Here is a 22127-nt window from a genome sequence, read left to right as displayed (position 1 = left end):
GCCCGGCCCCTGTGCCAGCCCAGAGCGCTGCCGAGCATCCCCCAGCGGCGATGGATGAATCAGCGGCGCTCTGTGGATGGGAGGAGGAGGAGGAGGAGGAGGAGGAGGAGGAGGAGGGGGAAAGGGTCAAATGAATCATCCCGTGTTCTCTGGGAATGGGGGCGGCTGCTGGCGAAGGCGGGAACTGGGAATGGGGATGGGAAATGGGGATGGGGATGTGAGTGGGACATCCATCCCCCCACGGAACTGCCACTGTGACAGCCCCCTTCCCTTCCCTTCCCTTCCCTTCCCTTCCCTTCCCTTCCCTTCCCTTCCCTTCCCTTCCCTTCCCAAACCTTCCCAAACCTTCCCAAACCTTCCCAAACCTTCCCAAACCTTCCCAAACCTTCCCAAACCTTCCCAAACCTTCCCAAACCTTCCCTTCCCAAACCTTCCCTTCCCAAACCTTCCCTTCCCAAACCTTCCCTTCCCAAACCTTCCCTTCCCTTCCCAAACCTTCCCTTCCCAAACCTTCCCAAACCTTCCCAAACCTTCCCAAACCTTCCCAAACCTTCCCAAACCTTCCCTTCCCAAACCTTCCCAAACCTTCCCTGGGGACATCCCGAGGGTGACAATTGGGGCAGGAATTCCTCTGGGGGTGGCAGGAGCTGGTTCCCAGTGCTGTCCCCACGTCACATGCAGCCACATCGCCCGGTGGCGCTGGGATGGTGCCGTGATGGGGACACCGTGGGGACATCCTGGGACAGCCTGGCCGGGCTGTCCCTGGCAGCAGCTCCTGAGTTCGTCCCTGTCCTGTTCCAGCCTCTTATCTGTGCCAAACTGTGTCCCCGTTGTGGCAAATTATGTCACCATCGTGCCAAACTTTGTCACCACCGTGCCAAATTCTGCCACCACCATGCCAAACTCTGTCACCACTGTGCCAAACTGTCCCCACCATGCCAAACTCTGTCCCCATTTTGCCAATTCCTGTCCCCATCGTGCCAAATTGTCACCACCGTGCCAAAACCTATCCTCCTCGTGCCAATTCCTGTCTCCATTTTGCCAATTCCTGTCCCCACCATGCCAAACTCTGTAGCCATTGTGCCGAATTCTGTCCCCATTTTGCCAAATTTTGTCACCACCGTGCTAAATCCTGTCCCCATCGTGCTAAATCCTGTCCCCATCCTGCCAAACTGTCCCCATCATGCCAAATCCCGTCCCCATCATGCCAAACTCTGTTACCACCATGCCAAACTGTCCCCATCGTGCCAAACTCTGTCCCCATTTTGCCAATTCCTGTCCCTATTCTGCCAAATTCCGTCCCCATCGTGCCAAACTCTGTCCCCAGCGTGCCAATTCCTGTCCTCATCATGCCAAATTTTGTCACCATTGTGCCAAATCCTGTCACCGCTGTGTCAAATTCTGTCACCACCGTGCCAAACTCTGTCCCCATCGTGCCAAATCCCGTCCCCACCATGCCAAACTCTGTCCCCATCGTGCCAAATCCCGTCCCCACCATGCCAAACTCTGTCTCCATCCTGTCAAACTGTCCCCACCGTGCCAAACTCTGTCCCCATCGTGCCAAATCCCGTCCCCACCATGCCAAACTCTGTCCCCATCGTGCCAAATCCCGTCCCCACCATGCCAAACTCTGTCTCCATCCTGTCAAACTGTCCCCATCGTGCCAAATCCCGTCCCCACCATGCCAAACTCTGTCCCCATCGTGCCAAACTCTGTCTCCATCCAGCCCAGAATCGCCACGGCTCTCACCTGAGAGGGGCGGGGACCTGTCCTCCTCCCACTGCTCCATATTCATGAGCCCCTTCCTCCTCCTCCTCCTCCTCCTCCTCCTCCTCCTCGCCCGGCCCTCCCGGTGTCCCGGAGCGCTGCGAGCCGGCGCTCGCTCGGTGCCCGCCGCTCTCGGTGCCCGCCGCGCTCGGTGCCAGCCCCGCTCGGTGCCAGCCCCGCTGCCATGGCCCGTGCCACCACGCTGGTGTCGCAGCTCTGGCTCCTGCTCCAAGCCTCCTGCCTCTGCCTGGCCCAGCTCGTAAGTGCCGCGCTCCATTCCCGGGCTGGAGATGGGGATGGAGATGAGGATGGAGATGAGGATGGAGCAGGGATGAAGAAGGGGATGGAGAAGGGGGTGAAGATGGGATTGCAGGGGGGACATTCCCCATCTCCGCTCCCTCGCAGTGCTGAGCCCTTTGGGTTTATTCCTCCAGAACTTTCCCCTTGTTTTTCCTTCCTGGGAAGGTGGGAACAGGCACAGCCCCCACCCGCCAGAGATCTCTCCGTGCAGACTTTAAATTAACTTTGCTAAACCATTTTAGTTTGATTTCCCCCCCTGGAGCAGCAGTGGGGGGCTTTGTCTTCCCTACTGGTTATTTTTTCTGCTCCTGCTTTCCTGGGATGTGCTGCAAATCCGTTCTGAGCAGGGCTGGGGATCTCTGACGCTCTTGGGGTGATCTCAGGGCTCCATGGGGGATGTTGGGGGTCCCCAGACACCTCCGACCTTCCAGACACCTCTCAGTGCAGACTTGGAAAATAACTTGGAAAATCAGTTTGATTTTCCCCCTGGAGCAGCAGTGCGGGGCTCTGTGCTTCCCACTTTCTGGGATTTTTCTGGGGAATTTTCTCCTGCTTTCCTGGGATGGGCTGCAGATCCGTTCTGAGCAGGGCTGGGGGTCTCTGGCGCTCCTGGGGTGGTCTCAGGGCTCCATGGGGATGTTGGGGGGTCCCATGGACTCTCCAGGCTCACCCAAGGGCAGGAGAAAATGGATCTGGAAAAATGGAAGGTGAGCCCTGCAGAGGGGCAGGCAGTGGGATTCCAGCTGGGAAAACTCTCCTTGTCTTATAGCTGCAAAAAATCAGATTTTAGACGTTTGGGGGAATTTTTCCATGTGATTCATTGTCTTATAGCTGCAAAAAATCAGGGTTTAGAGGTTTTGGGGAATTTTCCCATGTGGTTCCTTGTCTCATAGCTGCAAAAAAATATCAGATTTTAGAGGTTTTGGGGAATTTTTCCATGTGGTTCCTTGTGTTATAGCTGCAAAAAAATCAGATTTTAGACGTCTGGGGGAATTTTTCCATGTGGTTCATTGTCTTATAGCTGCAAAAAATCAGGTTTTAGACGTTTGGGGGAATTTTTCCATGTGGTTCCTTGTCTTATAGCTGCAAAAAAAAAAATCAGGGTTTAGAGGTTTTGGGGAATTTTTCCATGTGGTTCCTTGTCTTATAGCTGCAAAAAAAAAAAATCAGGGTTTAGAGGTTTTGGGGAATTTTTCCATGTGGTTCCTTGTCTTATAGCTGCAAAAAAAAAAAAAATCAGGGTTTAGAGGTTTTGGGGAATTTTTCCATGTGGTTCCTTGTCTTATAGCTGCAAAAAAAAAAAAAAAATCAGGGTTTAGAGGTTTTGGGGAATTTTTCCATGTGGTTCCTTGTCTTATAGCTGCAAAGAAATCTCAGATTTTAGAGGTTTTGGGGAATTTTTCATGTAGTTCCTGAACTGCCTGTTGCAAACTGGGGGACAACTCCTTCCTAAAGCCCCCTGGGGTCCCCATGGGTTTGTGAGGGCAGGGGATGGAGCAGGGGGAATGTGGGAATTTTGAAACAAGGAACCCTTTGGAATTCATTCCTTGGGCAGCACAAAGGTGCCATTCAGGGGAGGTCCCAGGAATGGGCTCAGGGATTGATCCAAGGTGGAGCTGGGGCTCCTCTTTCTGTACATGAACCAGCAGCACCTCTCACCCCTATAGATTTACATCGATTCCTGATATTTATACTAATTCCTACATTTATTCCTTCTATTTATATTAATTTTTTTAAATTAATTGGAGCTGCAGGAGTGCAGCCCAGCCGCCATTTACTCCCCATTTCCAGGCACACCAAGGCTTCAGTGTTCAGCTCTGGAATCTCTTCCCCCCGAACTCCCTGTTAGGATAACAGAGGTTTCTTTGCCGAGTCCTGTGCAAACCTCAAAGGCAGGAGCAGCCTCTGGGAGCTTCCCTGAATGGAGCTTTTGTCTGGAGCCCGGGAGCAGAGCCAGCCTGGCCCAGGGAGAGCTCTCACGCAGGGGCTGGGGGTCCCCACCTCGTCCTGGGGGTGAATCCTGACAGGGCTCCCAGAAATCCCAATCTGAGATAAAAAGGGGTCTTGGAAATGCTGCTGTCACCCCATGGACACCCTGATCTGGGAGTGGTAGGAAAGGGGGAACAGAGATGGGGTAGAAATGCTTGGAGATTCTGCTCCATCCAGGCAGGAGTAGCGAGGAAGGAGGAAGGAGAAATGGGGTAAAAATTTCATCCCATGGAGATCCCGCTCCATGGGGGCAGGAGATCTTTGGATATCAGGGAAAGATGGAGGAGAAATGGGGTAAAAATGTCATCCCATGGAGATCTTGCTCCAGCAGGGCAGGAGATTGTTGGACAGTGGGGAACAAGAGAGCAGAAATGGGGTAAAAATGTCATCCCATGGAGATCTTGCGCCATCAGGGCAGGAGATCCTTGGGCACCAGGAAAAGAGGGAGCAGAAATGGGGGTAAAAATGTCATTCCATGGATTTCCTGCTCCATCAGGGCAGGAGATCCTTGGACAGCAGGGAACAAGAGAGCAGAAATGGGGTAAAAATGTCATTCCATGGATTTCCTGCTCCATCAGGGCAGGAGATCCTTGGACAGCAGGGAACAAGAGAGCAGAAATGGGGTAAAAATGTCATCCCATGGAGATCCCACCCCATGGGGACAGGAGATCTTTGGACATCAGGGAAAGAGGGAGCAGAAATGGGGTCAAAATTTCATCTCGTGGAGATCCTGCTCTGTTGGGGCAAGAGATCCTTGAACAGCATGGAACAAAAGAGCAGAGATGGGGTAAAAATTTTATCCCGTGGAGATCCTGCTCTGTTGGGGCAGGAGATCCTCGGGCACCAGGAAAAAAGAGAGCAGAGATGGGGTAAAATTTCATCCCATGGAGTTCCTGCTCCATCAAGGCAGGAGATGCTTGTATACCAGGGGAAGGGGGAGCAGAAACAGGGTAAAAATTTCATCCCATGGAGATCCCTCCTCCTTTGGGGCAGGAGATCCTCAGATACCAGGGAAAGAGGGAGCAGAAATGGGGTAAAAATTTAAGCCCATGGAGATCCTGCTCTGTTGGGGCAGGAGATCCTTGGATACCAGGGAAAGAGGGAGCAGAAATAGAGTAAAAATTTCATCCAATGGAGATCCCACTCCATGGGGGCAGGAGATCTCTGGATATCAGGGAAAGATGGAGCAGAGGTGGGGTAAAAATTTCATCCCATGGAGATCCTGCTCCATCAGGGCAGGAGATCCTCAGATACCAAGGAAAGAGAGAGCAGAAATGGGGTAAAAATGTAATCCCATGGAGTTCCTGCTCCATCAGGGCAGGAGATCCTTGGACACCAGGGAAAGAGGGAGCAGAAATGGGGTAAAAGTTTCATCCTGTGGAGTTCCTGCTCTGTTGGGGCAGGAGATCGTTGGATACCAGGGAAAGAGAGAACAGAGATGGGGTAAAAGTTTCATCCCATGGAGATCCCTCCTCCTTTGGGGCAGGAGATCCTTGGACACCAGGGAAAGATGGAGCAGAAACGGGGTAAAAATTTCATCCCATGGAGATCCTGCTCTGTCAGGGCAGGAGATCTTGGGCACCAGGGACAGAGGAAGGAGGGGTAAAAACGCTGCCACCACCCCATGGAGACCCCGCTCTGTTCCCCATGGACACCAGAGCAGGGGATGGGAGAAATGGGATAGAAACCGGGCAGGGAGTGAGGAGCTGGAGGTGCCAGGGGGAGAAATCCTGCATTGCCCCATCCACAGGAGGGGCAGAGCTCTGATCCCTCGGGGTGTCTCCATCCCATCTCCCTGCAATTGGATTCCCAGCACATCTCGGGGTCCTTCCTGACGTGGATCCCATCCCTTTTCCCCACAGCGAGGGCCACCAGGAGAGCCTGGCCCACGAGGGCCCCCTGGTCCCCCAGGAGTGCCAGGAGCTGATGGCATCGATGTGAGTGAGCAGGAACCTGTGGGAGGGAGGGAGGGAGGGGACACGGAGCACAAAAGGGACATTGTGAGTGGCACAGGGCCGGGGGTGCCTCTCCGTGCTGTTCCCACTCCTGATTTAGGGCACAGAGAGCAGCCCCAGCTCGGTTTGGTGCTGCACCCCAAATCCAGCTGCATCCTCAGCTGGGGAATTGGGGGTGCGATTGGTTTTCGGGGGATGATTGGGGCAGGGAGCACTCCAGAGGTGCCCACTGAGCTCCAAAAGGAATTTTGGGTGGGATTGGTTTTTGGGGAATTGGGGACGGGGAGGTTGAGGTGTACTGGGGGATGGTTGGGGCAGGGAGCACCCCAGAGGTGAGAGGGAGACCTGGTAGGGGGACAGGGATGTCCCAGTGGGGTTCTGCAGAGGGATTTGGGGGGGATTGGGGCTCAGGATCCTCCACGGGTTGTGGGATGGGGGCCCGAACAGAGGGGAGCCCTGTGAGGCAGCAGAAAGTGCCCTTTCTCCAGGATGTGGTGTTATTTTAGTGTTATTTATACCCAGAGCAGCCACAGCGCTTCAGAAACGCCAGAACAACCCTCACAAAACCCCAGAACAACCCTCACAAAAATCCAGTAAAACCCTCACAAAAATCCAGTAAAACCCTCACAAAATCCCACTTCACAAACCCCATCAAACCCCTCACAAAAACCCAGCAGAACCCTCGCAAAATCCCACTAGAAACCCCACAAAAGCCCCCTCAGAAACCCCATCAAACCCTCCCAAAATCCCAGTAAAACCCTCACAAACCCCAATAAAACCCTCACAAAATCCTAGTACAACCTTCACCAATTCCCCCTCCCAAAATGCCAAAAAACCCTCACAAAACCCCAACAAAACCCCCACAAACCCCCAAAACCCCTAACAAACCCCAATAAAACGCTCACAAAACCCTAGTACAACCTTCACCAATTCCCCCTCACAAAACCCCAGCTCAACCCTCCCAAAACCCCAAAAAACCCTCCCAAACCTCAATAAAACCCTCACAAAATCCCCAATAAAACCCCCACAAAACCCCCCAAAAAAACCTCAAAAACCCCAGAAAACCCTTGAAAAACCCTACTAAAACTGTCATAAACCCCAAAAAACCCAACCCACTTTCCCAACCCCGGCCCCATCCTGCCCTGCCTGTGGGATCCAGCAGCTCCCCCCTGTGCCAGGAGCAGGGCAGGGATTGGGGTCCCCAGGTTGGGCTCTTTGGGGTTCCCCATCCCTTTCCCACCTCTCCCTTTCCCCAGGGTGACAAAGGCCCTGTAGGATCTGCCGGCTCCCCGGTGAGTACCCACCCCATCCCTCAGTAGGATCCTGCTCCTTCCATGGGGCTTTCTTCCCACCTAATCCCAATTTTTCATTTTTCCAGGGTGTCAAGGGTGACCCTGGAGCCCCTGGCCCGGATGGACCCCCAGGAAAGCCTGGAATTGATGTGAGAACTGTCCCCTGTCCCCTCGTGTCTGTGGGGTCACAGCAAGCTGCTCCTGTCCCCAGGGTCTGCCCCACATCAAAACGTGCCCAAATCCCTTGGGACAGGAGCTGGAAGCACTTTGGGAATCCCAAATGAGCTCGGGAAGAGCTTTTGACGCCCTTTTCCACCTTTAGGATCACAGCAGGGCTCAGGAAGAGCTTCTGGCACTCCTGCCCACTTTGGGGATCCCAAAAGAGCTTCTGTCACCCCATCCCAAATTGGGATTCCAAAAGAATTTGGGAATCCCAGAAGAGCTTGGGAATTGCTTCTTCCACCCCCTTCCACCTTGGGGATCCCAAAAGAGATTGGGAATTGCTTCTTCTACTCCCTCTCACATTGGGAATCCCAAAAGAGTTTCTGGCACTCCTTTCCACATTGGGAATCCTAAAAGAGCTTCTGCCATCCCTTCCCACCTTGGGAATCCCAAAAAAAAACCTTGGGAATTGTTTCTGCCATCCCCTCCCACCTTGGGGATCCCAAAAGAGCTTCTGCCACTCCTGCCCACATTGGGAACCCCAAAAGAGCTTGGGAGTTGCTTTTTCCACCCCTTCCCACCTTTGGAATCCCAGCAGAGCTCCTCTTGTTTCCTCCAGGATAAATCTGAAGTGTCCCCCACTGTCTCCACTTTCTGGGCACCCATGAGGTGGCACTGGTGACTTTGCCATTGTCCCCTCCCTGGCACAGCCTGGCAGAGGTGGTGGCAGGAAGGGGACGGAGCTGCCACCCCACCCTGGCTGTCCCCAGGTCCCCTGGGGGTGTGATGGGTGCCTGGGGAGGTTCCTGCCCCATCCCAGGGGTAAAACCAGGGTCAGGGATGGGTGGAGCTGCCCACGTGTCCCTGCCAGGGCTGGGGGTGCCCAGGGGTGTGTGGGGGTCCCTGCAGGGCGTCCCTGTGCTGTGAAATTCCTGATGGATCCAACCCAGCAAGAATTCCTGGCTGGAGAGGAGGAGGAGTGGGAATAACTCGCGGGGTCTCTTCCCTTGCAGGGCCTGACGGGAGCCAAAGGGGAGCCAGGACCCACTGGCAGGCCGGGAACCAAAGTGAGTGAGGGGCAGCCCCGGGCTCCTCATCCCAGGATCCCTCATTCCCAAATTCCCACCTTCCCAAATTCCCACCTTCCCAAATTCCCACCTCTCCAATGATCCCACCTTCCCAACTTCCAACCTTCCTAAATTTCCACTTTCCCAATTTTCCACCTTTCCAAATTCCCACCTTTCCAAGGATCCCACCTTTCCAGCTTTCCCAAATTTCCACCTTCCCAAATTTCCACCTTTCCAAATCCCTGCTTTCCAGAATTTCTACCTTCCCAAGCTCTCTCATTCCCAGGCTCCCACCTTCCCAAATTCCAACGTTTCCAAAGTCCCAAGCTCCCTCATTCCCATGCTCCCAACTTCCCAAGTTCCCACCTTCCCAAATTCCCATTTCCCCAATTTTCCACCTTTCCAAGGATCCCACCTTCCCAATTTCCAACCTTCCCGAATTTCCACCTTACTAATTTCCCACTTTTCCCAATTCCCACCTTCCCAAGCTCCCTCATTCCCAGGCTCCCACCTTCTCAGGCTTCCACCTTCCCAAATTTCCACCTTCCCAAATTTCCACCTTTTCAAGGATTCCACCTTCCCAATTTCCCACCTTTCCAAGAATCCCACCTTCCCAAATGTCCACGTTTCCAATTTCCCACCTTCCCAAAGATCCCACCTTCCCAAGTTTCCACCTTTCCAAGGATCCCACCTTCCCCCCCAGCCCCATTCTGGGCCCATCCCCATCACTCTGGAAAGGATCCATGGATGCAGGAACTCCCTGGTGGAATTTCTGGCCCCGAGGCTGCACCCAGGGAGGGGGAATTGGAGCAGCTGCCAGAGCAGATCCTCCTTTTCCAGCTCCTGACTCTCCTCTTGTGTCCTGGCAGGGCCAGCCTGGACTCCCAGGGCCACCAGGGCTCCCTGTGAGTATCTGCTGCTCCCATGGGTGGGGTGGGCACCCCCCAAGTCCCATCCTTGGTGGTGGGGTGGGAATTGCTGTCCTTGAAACAGGAATTCTGGAGGATTTGGGGAATTTGAAACAATTATAATTTTGGTTTTTTTGTCACAGGGTCCTTCACTGCCAGGACCTCCTGTAAGTGCCACATGGGGTTGGGATGGAATTGTGCAGGAGGAGCTCAAAGCTCGGAGGGCAGGAATCAGGATGGGGCCTCTCTCATTCCATGAATTTCTCTCCCTTTCTCCCTAAGGGGCTTCCAGGCCAGGTTGGACTTCCTGGGGAGATCGGAGTGTTGGGACCCAAGGTGAGGAGTCAGGAGGGGACAGGGAGGAACTTCCCCACCTTGGAACTTCCCCTCCTTCCACCAGGAGCTGCTTCTGTGTCCTCCAGGGCTCCTGGGATGATCCTGAAACGTGGGAATGGAAATTCCCTGGGTGCCATCACCCCGGGCATGTCCCCATTCCTGTGCCCTCCAGGGCTCCTGGGATGATCCTGAAATGTGGGAATGGAGGTTCCCTGGGTGCCATCACCCGGGCATGTCCCCATTCCTGTGCCCTCCAGGGCTCCTGGGATGATCAGGGATGATCCTGAAACATGGGAATGGACATTCCCTTGGTGCCATCACCCTGGGCATGTCCCCATTCCTGCTGGGACATCCTGGCTCTCCACCTCCCCTCCTCATCCCAAATTCTCTTTCCCGGCCTTCCTTCCTAGGGTGACCCCGGACCCGACGGCCCAAGGGGTCCCCCAGGCCCTCCAGGGAAACCTGTGAGTATCCCCCAGGAGGGAGAAGCTTCCCCAGGCTCATCCTGGGGATTGGGGCTGGAATTTGGGCTCTGGCTCTCCCCTCCCACCCCACTCCTTGTTTCCTGCTCCTGATGCAAAATCCTGGAGTTCTGATGGTTTCCTTCCCTGCAGGGACTTCCAGGACACCTCCAAGGCGTGGAAGGCAGCGCTGATTTCCTGGTGAGAGCTGCCATCACCTTGTCCCCCACTGTGTCCCCTCTTCCTGGCCTTCTCCAGGTCATTTCCAACTCATCCTTGTCCTTCCTCTCCTCCCAGTGTCCCACCAGCTGCCCCCCAGGTCCCAAAGGCCCCCAGGGACTGCAGGGACTGAAGGTAAGGAAGTCCTGGAGATGCCATGGCGGGGAAAAACAGGAATTGTCACCTCCAGGATCCTTCTCTGGATCTCTGGAGTAGCAGGACAGGGAGGCCTGGAGGAAAGGTCCTGTGCGTCCCCAGCCCCTTCCTGGGGGTGGCACCCTGTGCCAAAGCCCCAACCCCAGCTCAGGATGTCACCTGTGGGATTCTGAATGTCCCCAGTGGGATTTTGAACCCATTCCATGTCACCTGTGGGATTCTGAACCTCCCCAGTGTCCCCAGTGGGATTTTGAGCCCATTCCATGTCACCCGTGGGATTCTGAACCCTCCCAATATGTCCCCAGTGGGATTCTGAGCCCATTCCATGTCACCTGTGGGACTCTGAACCCTCCCAATATGTTCCCAGTGGGATTTTGAGCCCATTCCATGTCACCTGTGGGACTCTGAACCCCCCCAAAAATGTCCTCAGTGGGATGTCCCCACTCATCAATGTCACCAGTAGAATTCTGAGCTCCCCATTGTCACCTGTGGGATTCTGAAATCCCCTCAATGTCCCTATTGGGATTTTGAGCCCCTCAATGTCCCCAGTGGCATTCTGAAGCCCCTCAATGTCCCCATTGGGATTCTGAACCTGTTCCATGTCCCCAGTGGGATTCTGAGCTCCCCAATGTCATCTGTAGGATTGTGAACCCCCCACCCCCAAAATGTTCCTATTGGAATTCTGAGTTCCTCAATGTCCCTATTGGGATTTTGAGTCCCCCAATGTCACCTGTGGGATTCTGAACCTGTTCCATGTCCCCAGTGGGATTGTGAGCCCCCCAATGTCACCTATGGGATTCTGAAGCCCCTCAAAGTCACCATTGGGATTCTGAGTCCCACAATGTCCCCATTGGGATTCCGAGCCCCTCAATGCCCCTATTGGGATTTTGAGTCCCCCAATGTCCCCAGTGGGATTCTGAGCCCCACCAGGTCCCCAGCAAACACCCCAGGGTGGGATGTGGTGGCAGAGGGGGCTGTGTGGGACGTGGCCACCAGGATGGTGCCACCACCCTGCAGCTGTGCCAGGGATTTTCCTCACGGATTTTCTCTCTCCCCACTCAGGGACACAGAGGCCGCCCTGGTGCCCTCGGAGAGCCTGGAAAGCAGGGAGAGCCGGTGAGTGCCCCAGCAGATCCCAGAGGGATCCCAGCTGGACCCCCACCAGATCTCAGCCAGATAGCAGCAGGATCTCAGGAAGATCCTCTCAAGATCTCAGCTAGATACCAGCAAGATCTCCACCAGATCCCAGCCAAATCTCACATGGATCCCAGTAGGATCCCAGCTGGATCTCAGTAGGATTTCAGCAGGATCTCAGCAGGATTTCAGCCAAATCCTAGCCAGATCCCAGCAGGATCTCTGTAGGATATCAGCAGAATCTCAGCAGATCCCAGCCAAATCCCAGATGGATCCCAGCTGAATCTCAACTGGATCCCAGTATGATTTCAGCAGGATCTCAGCCAAATCCTGCCCAGATCACAGCAGGATCACAACCAGATCCCTGCAGGATCCCCACCAGATCTCAGGAGGATCCCAGCAGGATCCCAGGAGGATCTCAGCATGATCCCCACCACATCCCAGCAGGATCCCTGCCGGGTCTCAGCAGGATCCCAGCAGAATCCCCACCAGATCCCAGCCAGATCCCTGCAGGATCCCCACCAGATCTCAGCAGGATCCCAGGAGGATCTCAGCTGTATCTCAGCTGGATCCCAGCAGGATCCGAGTGTGGTGGTTCCTGTGGGGCTGGACCCACAGGAAGGAGTTTTGGGAAGGGAAATGAAGAAGGAAGAAAAGAGGAAAATGAAAAATGTGGGAATGGGAGACCAGGGTGGCCTTCCCAGGGTGGTTCCTGGGCAGGGCCACCTGTCCCCATCCCCTGCTGGGTGCCAGGTGGGTGCTGTGGTGTCCCCAGGCTGCTTTGTGTCCCCTCTCCCTCCAACATTCCCTTTTCTCTCCATTCCCAGGGCCCCAAGGGGGACGTTGGTGCCTCTGGAGAACAAGGAGTCCCAGGCCCTCCGGTAAATCCTTCATTCCTCTTTTCCTCTGTCCCCCAAGTGCTGCAGGATCTGGGGGTGGCCTCTTTGTCCTTGTCCCCAGACACCAGGGAGGTGACACCAGCCTGTCCCTGCTGAAGCAAAGCCTCCATCCCATCCCATCCCTCTCCCAGCCATGGATGCCACCACCTCTCCCTCTGCAGAGCTCCATGGGCACCTGGGCTGTTCCCAGGATAATTTGGGATAAATCCCTGCTGTCCCCTGAGTCCCCCTTGCCTCGGGGGGAATTAAAGCCACAGGAATTCTCAGAGCACTTTGAAGATGAAAAACAATTACTGGGCTGAGCCCTGCAGGCCAGGAAAGGGCAAAACTGCTTTCAAGCCAAGAGCTGTGGCCCAGGGACGTGGCTGCAGTTTGGAGTTATGGAATTGACAGCTGGAAAAGCACCTGCTGGGGGCTCTGGAGTTAGGAGGGACTGGAATTCCTCGTGTTTGGATTCCCGGTGTTGGGTTTTGCTGTAATTGCTGCTTCCCCCGGGTTGGTTTTTTTCCCAGCTGAATTTGCTTTGTTTCCTTCCCTGCAGGGACCTCAGGGCCTCAGGGGGTACCCTGGCATGGCAGGACCCAAAGGGGAGACGGTGAGTGCAGGTGGCATCCCCTGGCTTCAGGCTCCAGATGCCACCGAGATCATTCCCAGTATCATCATCATCATCATCATCACCCCTCCATGCTGGGCCGTCTCAGGGGTGCAGGGATGGGTTGGGGTGGGAATTGACCTTTCCGTGCTCTCATTCCAGGGCCCTGCTGGCTACAAGGGCATGGTTGGGAGCATTGGAGCCGCTGGGAGGCCGGTGGGTGTCCCCTCCCTCAGCCCTGCCTGCTCTGGGCTCCCACTTTGCCCTGCTCAGTCCTTGTGTTCCTCTCTCCTCCAGGGCAGGGAAGGCCCCAAGGGACCGCCTGGGAGCCCTGGTGACAAGGGAGAGCTGGTAGGTGACACCCCCAGTGCCAGTGTCCCCTTTTCCCCAGCTTGGCACTGTTCCCTCGGTGCCCTCGAGGGGCATCTCCAGCTCCCAGTTCTGTCCCCTGCACCAGCAGGACACTGACACTTGTCCCCTCCTGCTCTAGGGTGGCCGTGGCATCAGGGGACCCCAGGGTGACATCGGCCCCAAGGGGGAGAATGTGAGTACAGCTGGTGGCACCTGTGCCCTGCCCATCCCTGGCTGTGCCATCGTGTGTCCTTGTCCCCTCCAGCACACGCACCTGGAATGGTCCTTTCCCTCCCCACGTTTTCTTGTCCCCACCGTGAGCCTTTGAGTCCCTTCAAGGTGTCCCATGAGTGGCTCTTATCCCTTTTCAGGGTCTGCCAGGCATTGATGGCAAGGATGGCACCCCAGGGATCCCAGGAGTGAAGGTGAGGGAATGCCACCCGTGGGAAAAACGGGAATGGCAAAGGGAACAATGTCCCTTGTGGGCACCCCATTCCTGGTGACACCCCCTCTGTCCCTCGCAGGGTGGCACGGGACAGGCCGGACGCCCGGGAACGCCGGGACACCGGGGACAAGCTGTGAGTGAGGGACCCACCAGGCTGTCCCCTGAGCGGTGACAGCCCTTTGCCAGGGGTGCCAGGGCCAGCACCCTGTGAGGACATTGAGCTGTGCCAGGGGTGACACCCTGTGCCAGGGCCAGCACCCCGAGGGGACACTGAGCTGTGCCAGGGGTGACACCCTGTGCCAGGGCCAGCACCCCGAGGGGACATTGAGCTGTGCCCAGGAGTGTCACTCTGTGCCAGGGCCAGCACCCCATGGGGACACTGAGCTGTGCCAGGCCAGCACCCCGAGGGGACACTGAGCTGTGCCCAGGGGTGACAGCCCGAGGGGACACTGAGCTGTGCCCAGGGGTGACACCCCGTGCCAGGGCCAGCACCCCGAGGGGACATTGAGCTGTGCCAGGGGTGACATCCTGTGCCAGGGCCAGCACCCCATGGGGACACTGAGCTGTGCCAGGCCAGCACCCCGAGGGGACACTGAGCTGTGCCCAGGGGTGACACCCCGTGCCAGGGCCAGCACCCCAGGGGGACACTGAGCTGTGCCAGGCCAGCACCCCGAGGGGACACTGAGCTGTGCCCAGGGGTGACAGCCCGAGGGGAGACTGAGCTGTGCCCAGGGGTTGATCCCAGCTTTGTTCCCTTAGGGATTGCCAGGCCAGCCAGGAAGCAAAGGTGGCCCAGGTGACAAGGTGGGTGACGCCTCTGAGCATCCACCCCGCGGCTTTTGTCCCTTTCCTGTCCCCCTGTCCCCCCCTGTCCCCTCTGACCCCCGTCTCTCTCCCTTCACAGGGTGAATCAGGTCCTCGGGGCCACCCCGGTGCCACCGGTGCCCCAGGGCAGCTTGTAAGTACCGAGATGTCGCCGTGTCCCTCCCGGGGACAGCCTCGGGGCTCAGCTCTCTCTTTTTCCCTTTTATTTCCCATTTCCTGCGAGCTCAAAGCAGAATCGGGCACTTCGTTGCCACCCTGCTCCTGCCACCACCCTGGTGACAAGGACAGGGCCACCCCTGCCTCGGGGAAGGACAAGGAGCACACCACGCCCGTCGATCCCATTTCTGTGGGATTTTCTCTCCCGTTTTTAGGGTGAGCCCGGACCTCGGGGTGAGCAGGGCCCGCAGGGTGTCCCCGGGCCGAAGGTGAGTTGGGGACACCGCGGGGGGTGGCAGTGCCAGGAGGGGTGGCCCTGACTCCGCTCCTTCCCGCAGGGTGACAGGGGCGAGCGTGGCCTCGTGGGACCTCCGGGAGAGCAGGGCAGAGCGGTGAGTTGTCCCCAGAGCCGGTGAGTTGTCCCCAAAGCTGGGCTGGGTGGGACACAGGGAATGCTCTGAGTTGTCCTCAAAGCCGGTGAATTGTCCCCAAAGCTGGGCTGAGACACGGGAGACGCTCTGAGTTGTCCCCAAAGCCAGTGAGTTGTCCCCAAAGTTGGGCTGGGACATGGGGGATGCTCTGAATTGTCCCAAAAGCTGGTGAGTTTTCCCCAAAGTTGGGCTGGGACATGGGAGATGCTCTGAGATGTCCCCAGGGAGGAGCTGGGACATGCAACAGGCTCTGAGTTGTCCCCAAAGCCACTCTGGGACACAGGGAATGCTCTGAGTTGTCCCCAAAGCCACTCTGGGACACAGGGAATGCTCTGAGTTGTCCCCAAAGCCACTCTGGGACACGGGGGATGCTCTGAATTGTCCCCAAAGCTGCTCTGGGACACGGGGGATGCTCTGAGTTGTCCCCAAAGCTGCGCTGGGACATGGGGAACGTTCTGAGTTGTCCCTAAAGCCACTCTGGGACATGGGGAATGCTCTGAATTGTCCCCAAAGCCGGTGAATTGTCCCCAAAGCTGGGCTGGGACATGAGAGTTACTCTGAATTGTCCCCAAAGCTGGGCTGGGACATGGGACATGCTCTGAATTGTCCCCAAATCCAGGCTGGGACACAGGAGATGCTCTGCGATGTGCCCAGAGAGGAGCTGGGACATGGGACAGGCTCTCAGTTGTCCCCAAAGCCACTCTGGGACATGGGAGATGCTCTCAGCTGTCCCCAAATCCAGGCTGGCACACAGGGGACACTCAGCCCGGGATGTGGCATTCCAAGCCTGGCTTTGGGATCAGTGGGGCACAGCCAGACCTCCCCCTTTGATCTGGGGTCAGTCCCATGCCTGCCCTGCTGCTGGGGGATTAGGGAATAGCTCAGGGATTAACGGGACCCCAGCTGGGACAGGAATTTCCTCCCATCCCAGGAGAGCCCAGGCCCAGGCCCTCTCCTGCACTGGAAAAACAGCAACAATCTGATTTTTGGTGCTTTTCCTCTGGACAGGAATCCATCCATGGAAAATCACTGCTCTGGGCATGGATTCTCCATGGTTTTGTGCCCTGTGTCCCCTCAGAGCTGGGATTTAGGGAAGGTTGGACGCTGGAGGATGAGGAGCTGCACCTCAATGCCTTGGGGATGATTCCCTGATGGGTAAAAATCTTCCCATTGTCTCCTCTCACTCATTTTCCCATATTCCTTGGATTTCCAGGGCCCAAAGGGTGAGCAGGGCCCACCAGGCATTCCAGGACCACAAGGCTTGCCTGGAGTCAAAGGAGACAAGGTGACAGCTCTGGGGACAGCAGGGTGGCTTCGAGGGGACGCTGCTCTGAGCTGGGCTGATCCCACTTTTTCCTTTTCCCAGGGCTCTCCAGGGAAAACCGGCCCCAAAGGCAGCACTGTGAGTTCATCCCAGGCTGGGATTAAAAGAGCTGGGATTAACAGAGCTGGGATTAACAGAGCTGGGTTAGCAGAGCTGGGTTAACAGAGCTGGGATTAACAGAGCTGGGTTAACAGAGCTGGGATTAACAGAGCTGGGTTAACAGAGCTGGGTTAACAGAGCTGGGTAACAGAGCTGGGTTTAACAGAGCTGGGATTAACAGAGCTGGGTTTAACAGAGCTGGGTTTAACAGAGCTGGGATTAACAGAGCTGGGTTTAACACTGGCTCCAGGCACTTTCTCTGTGAATTTCCCCTTTGGGAATGTTCCCTTCTCTCCTTGCCTTTCCTTTAGGGAGATCCAGGTGTCCACGGCCTGGCAGGGCTCAAGGGAGAGAAGGTGAGTGTTTCTAGAAGATTCTTGGAATGCTGGTGGATCCCTTGCCATGCTGGGGGATCCTGCCTGGCATTAAATCCCAACCCTAAATCCCTGCTGTGTCCTCATCGCCTTTTCTGTGTCCTCTGTCCCCAGGGGGAGTCAGGAGAGCCAGGACCCAAAGGACAGGTGAGTGATGGGGAATTTGGGACCGAGGGGACCCCAAAACTTGGGAGGATTTGTGGGATCCTCAGCTGGGTCTTCCCTGCTGATGTGCTGGGGGAATATTTTCCCTGGAGATGGGAACCAGTGACCATGATCAGCCCTGGATTCAGGCTCAGCTCCTCCTTGGGGTTAAACCCTGGATTCAGGCTTGGTTCTGGGCTCAGCACCAGGTTCAGGCTCAGCCCTGTTTTGGGATCCAGTGCTGGATTCAGCCTCAGCTCCATTTTGGGATCCAGCCCTAGATTCAAGTTCAGCCCAAATTTTTGGGATCCAACTCTGGATTCAGCCCCAGCCCCATTTGGGATCCAGCCCTGGATTCAACTCCAGCCCCATTTGGGATCCAGCCCAAATTTTTGGGATCCAGCCCCAATTTTTGGGATCCAACCCTGGATTCAGCCCCAGCCCCATTTGGGATCCAGCCCTGGATTCAACTCCAGCCCCATTTGGGATACAGCCCCAATTTTTGGGATCCAGCTCCAATTTTTGGGATCCAACCCTGGATTCAACTCCAGCCCCATTTGGGATCCAGCCCTGGATTCAACTCCAGCCCCATTTGGGATCCAGCCCCAGTTTTTGAGATTCAGCCCTGGGTTCAGCCCCAGCCCCATCTGGGATCCAGCCCCAATTTTTGGGATCCAGCCTGGGTTCACGCCCAGCCCAGTTTGGGACCCAGCCCTGCCCGTGCTTTTTGAGACATTTTGGGCTCTCGGGGTGCACCCCCATGCTCAACACAGCCTGAGCCCCTCATGCCCCTCTCTCTCCATCCCTCCTCAGCAAGGCATCCAGGGAGAGCTCGGCTTTCCCGGCCCCTCGGGGGATGCAGGAGCGCCGGGAATTCGGGGCTATCCCGGCCCGCCCGGCCCGCGGGGGCTGGTGGGGGAGCGCGGAGTGCCAGGAATGCCGGGCCCGAGGGGCACAGCCGTGAGTATCCCGATCCTACAAACCTCCTCACCCTCCCTGCTCGGCAGGAATTGCCTCTGCTTCCCACCCAGCTCCTCTGGGAACACGCTGCTGTTCCACTCAGGAGATGGGATCCTGCTTTGCTGGGGAGGAATTCTGTCTTTCCACTGTGTATGACATCCAAAACCTGTCCCTATATAAATTAGCCAGCAGAAGGGATTTGCAGGGTTGGGATTTTTCCCTAAAAATCTCAATTTGGACTCCAATGTCATGAGGGGATGCATGGAGTGAGCTGAGCGTGGAGTACTTGGGACAGAACAGAGAAAGCAGGGTGGGAAGGTGACCTGGGATGCAGGGAGGGGATGGGGATTGGGATTTGGGCTGGGAAGGGCTCTGTGAGGGGACAAAAGGAGCGAAATTCCCTTCCTGGCAGGGCCGGGACGCTGGGGACCAGCACATCGTGGACGTGGTGCTGAAGATGCTGCAAGGTGAGGGCGGAACGGGACCGCCACACCCCATGGATCCCACGGATCTCTTCCCATGGATCCCTTCTCATGGATCCCACCTCATGGATCCAGTGGATCCCATCCCATGGATCCCATGTGGATCTCTTCCTATAGATCCCACCCTATGGATCCCATTGTTCCCATCCCATGGATCTCTTCCTATGGATTCCATCCCATGAATCCCACCCCATGGATCCTGTGGAATCCCCTCCCCATGGATCTCACCCTATGGATCCCATCCCATGGGTCCCATCCCATGGATCCCATGAATCCCATGGATCCCGTGGATCCCACCCCATGAATCCTATGGATCCCACCCCATGGATCCCATCCCATGGATCTCTTCCTATGGATCACATCCCATGGATCCCACCCCATGGATCCTGTGGAATCCCCTCCCCATGGACCTCACCCTATCAATCCCATCCCATGGATTCCATGGTTCCCATCCCATGGATCCCATCCCACGGGTCCCATCCCATGGATCCCACCCCATGAATCCTATGGATCCCACCCCATGGATCTCTTCCTATGGATCCCACCCCATGGATCCCATCCTATGGATCCCACCCCATGGATCCCACCCTATGGATCCCATGGATCCCACCCCGTGGATCCCACCCTGTGGATCCCATCCCGGCACCTCTTTGCCCCACAGAGCAGCTGGCAGAGGTGGCCGTGAGTGCCAAGAGAGCCGCCCTGGGTGGGGTCGGGGCCATGGGACCCCCCGGTCCCCCCGGCCCCCCAGGGCCACCCGGTGATCAGGGACCCCACGGCCCCATGGGACCCCGAGGTGTCCCCGGAATCTTGGGAGCTGCCGGGCAGATCGGCAATGTCGGACCCAAAGGTGGGTGGTGGTGACATGGTGCCGGGTGCAAACCCTCCTGGGGTGGCACTGCCATGTTTGTCCCCATCCCTGATCACCCATCCAGGGTTGCCATGGAGTCCTTCCCTCCTTTTTGTACCCACAGGGAAGAGAGGAGAGAAGGGCGAGCGGGGAGAGGTTGGCCGTGGCCACCCGGGAATGCCAGGTCCTCCAGGGATCCCAGGTGAGACCAGGTGTCCCCAGGTGGCCTTTGTCACCTTGGGGTGATGAGCCCAGCGGTGGCTGGGGACCTTCTGATCCATCCCACAAAACCTGCCCGGGTTCATCCACAAAACCTGCTCAGGTTTATCCCATAAATGTGCCCAAATCCATCCCACAAAAACTGCCCAGGTTCATCCCACAAAACCTTCTCAGATTTATCCCACAAAATTTGCACAGGTTCATCCCACAAAAACTGCCCAGGCTCATCCTGTAAATCTGCTCAAGTTTATTCCATAAAACCTGCCCAGGATCCTTCCACAAAACAGGCCCAAGTTCATTCCATAAAACCTGCACAAGCTCTTCCCACAAAGCCTCAACTTCATCCCTATTTTTCAGAGAAAAGTCCCTATTATTGCTCAGGGGAAAAAAAAATCCCTATTTCTGAGGGGAAAAAACCCTATTTCTCAGGGGAAAATGCCTATTTCTGAGGGAAAATACATATTTCTCAGGGAAAATCCCTATTTCTGAGGGGAAACCCCTATTTCTGAGGGAAAAAAAAACTATTTCTCAGGGAAACATCCCTATTATTTCTCAGGGGAAAATAATCCCTATTATTTCTGAGGGAAAATCCCTATTTCTCAGGGAAAAAATTCCCTATTTCTCAGAGAAGAATTCCTATTATTTCTCAGGGAAAAAACGCTGTATTTCTGAGGGAAAACCCCTATTTCTCATAGAAAAATACCTATTATTTCTCAGAGAAAAATCCCTATTATTTCTGAGGAGAAAATCTCTATTTCTGAGGGAAAAATCCCTAATTCTGAAGGGAAAAAGAAATTCCTATTTCTCAGGGAAAAACCCTATTTCTCGGGGAAAAATCCCTATTATTTCTCAGGGGAAAAAAAATCCCTATTATTTCTGAGGGGAAATCCCTGATTCTGAGGGAAAAAAAAAATCCCTATTATTTCTCAAGGAAAAATCCTTATTATTTCTGAGGAGAAAACCCCTATTTCTCAGGAAAAATTCCTATTATTTCTGAGGGAAAACCTCCTATTTCTGAGGGGGAAATCCCTATTGCTCGGGGAAAAATCCATATTTCTGAGGGAAAAAAATCCATATTTTTGAGGGGAAAATCCCTATTTCTGAGGGGAAACACCCTATTTCTCAGGTAAAACCCATCTCATCTTGATTCTCAGCACCCCACCCACCCCACCCCGTTGCCTTTCCAGGTCTCCCGGGCATCCCCGGCCACGCTGTGGACGGCAAGGCGGGCGAGCGGGGCCAGCCGGGCTCCCCGGGCGAGGCGGGCCGGCCGGGGCTGCCGGGGCCCGCGGGCCTGCCCGGCTTCTGCGAGCCCGCCGCCTGCCTGGCAGCCTCGGCCTACGCGGCCGCCCGCCTCACGGAGCCGGGCAGCGTCAAGGGCCCCTCGTTCTGAGCGATTCCCCGTGAAAATCCCTTCCCAAAGTGACCACAACACTGCAATCCCGCAGGGAGAAGTTTCCGCGCTTTCCCGCTTCTGGTGTGAGGGTGGAGGCGGGGGAAAAAAACACAGCCGTAAATTGTTAATTTTGGGACCTGATTTTCTTTTACACGGTTCTGGCAGCATAAAAAAAAAATCTTATAGTGGGTATAAATTTTATTTAAATACACTTTAGGGTTGCTTCGTTCTGGGCAATTTCCTAAGGAAAATCCCTTCCCAAAGTGACCACAACACTGCAATCCCACAAGGAGAAGCTGCCGCACTTTCCTGGTTCTGGTGTGAGGGTGGACAGCAGGGAAAACACAGTCTTAAATTGTTAATTTTGGGACTTGATTTTTTTTACTCAGTTCTGGCAGCATAAATTCTATTTAACTATAGGGTTCCTCTGTGCTGCCCCTCATTCTGAGTAATTCCCTCATGAAAATCCCTTCCAAAAATGACCAGAACGCTGCGAGAAGCGGCCTCACATTCCCGGTTCTGGCATGAGGGTGGACAGCAGGGAAAAACACAGCCCTAAAATTATAATTTCTGGACTTGATTTTTTTTTACTCAGTTCTGGCAGTATAAATTTTATTTAAATACACTTTAGGGTTTCTCTGTCCTGCCCCCTGTTCTGTGCAATTCCCTCATGAAAATCCCTTCCCAAAGTGAACGCAACGCTGCGTAAAGCTCCTGCATTTTCCTGTTTCTGGGGTGAGGGTGGACACAGGGAAAACACAGCCCTAAAATGTTAATTTTGGGAATAACCCCAAATTTGGGACATAATTTTCTTTTACAGAGGTCTGGCAGCAT

The 22127-nt window shown here is 55.4% G+C and overlaps 1 protein-coding gene across 1 annotated transcript; it reads left to right on the top strand.

Annotated features, from left to right (window-relative positions):
* Window positions 1–1951: 1951 nt before the first annotated feature.
* Window positions 1952–21822, top strand: COL9A2 (collagen type IX alpha 2 chain). The gene is made up of 32 exons (XM_058819945.1): window positions 1952–2026; window positions 5919–5993; window positions 7268–7303; window positions 7390–7452; window positions 8479–8532; window positions 9402–9437; window positions 9584–9607; window positions 9723–9776; window positions 10187–10240; window positions 10391–10438; window positions 10535–10591; window positions 11675–11728; window positions 12574–12627; window positions 13187–13240; window positions 13400–13453; window positions 13535–13588; window positions 13728–13781; window positions 13960–14013; window positions 14113–14166; window positions 14793–14837; window positions 14938–14991; window positions 15230–15283; window positions 15353–15406; window positions 16659–16730; window positions 16812–16847; window positions 17180–17224; window positions 17357–17389; window positions 18200–18346; window positions 18759–18813; window positions 19490–19678; window positions 19803–19880; window positions 21085–21822. The coding sequence occupies exons 1-32, from the start codon at window positions 1952–1954 to the stop codon at window positions 21288–21290; spliced, it is 2076 nt and encodes a 691-aa protein (XP_058675928.1). The 3' UTR covers window positions 21291–21822.
* Window positions 21823–22127: the final 305 nt, after the last annotated feature.

Source organism: Ammospiza caudacuta, chromosome 25 (genome assembly GCF_027887145.1).
Source record: "Ammospiza caudacuta isolate bAmmCau1 chromosome 25, bAmmCau1.pri, whole genome shotgun sequence".
In the NCBI taxonomy this organism is placed as follows: Eukaryota; Metazoa; Chordata; class Aves; order Passeriformes; family Passerellidae; genus Ammospiza; species Ammospiza caudacuta.
Note: the sequence above shows the minus strand (reverse complement) of the source record. Positions and strands in the feature narration are given on the sequence as shown.

Bases quoted from the DNA above. Each gene is read 5' to 3' on its own strand.
- COL9A2 (XM_058819945.1), top strand. From the start codon at position 1,952: ATGGCCCGTGCCACCACGCTGGTGTCGCAGCTCTGGCTCCTGCTCCAA. The intron at 9,608-9,722 runs GTAAGTGCCACA...TTTCTCCCTAAG, and splicing joins CTTCACTGCCAGGACCTCCT to GGGCTTCCAGGCCAGGTTGG. The intron at 14,992-15,229 runs GTAAGTACCGAG...TCCCGTTTTTAG, and splicing joins CCGGTGCCCCAGGGCAGCTT to GGTGAGCCCGGACCTCGGGG.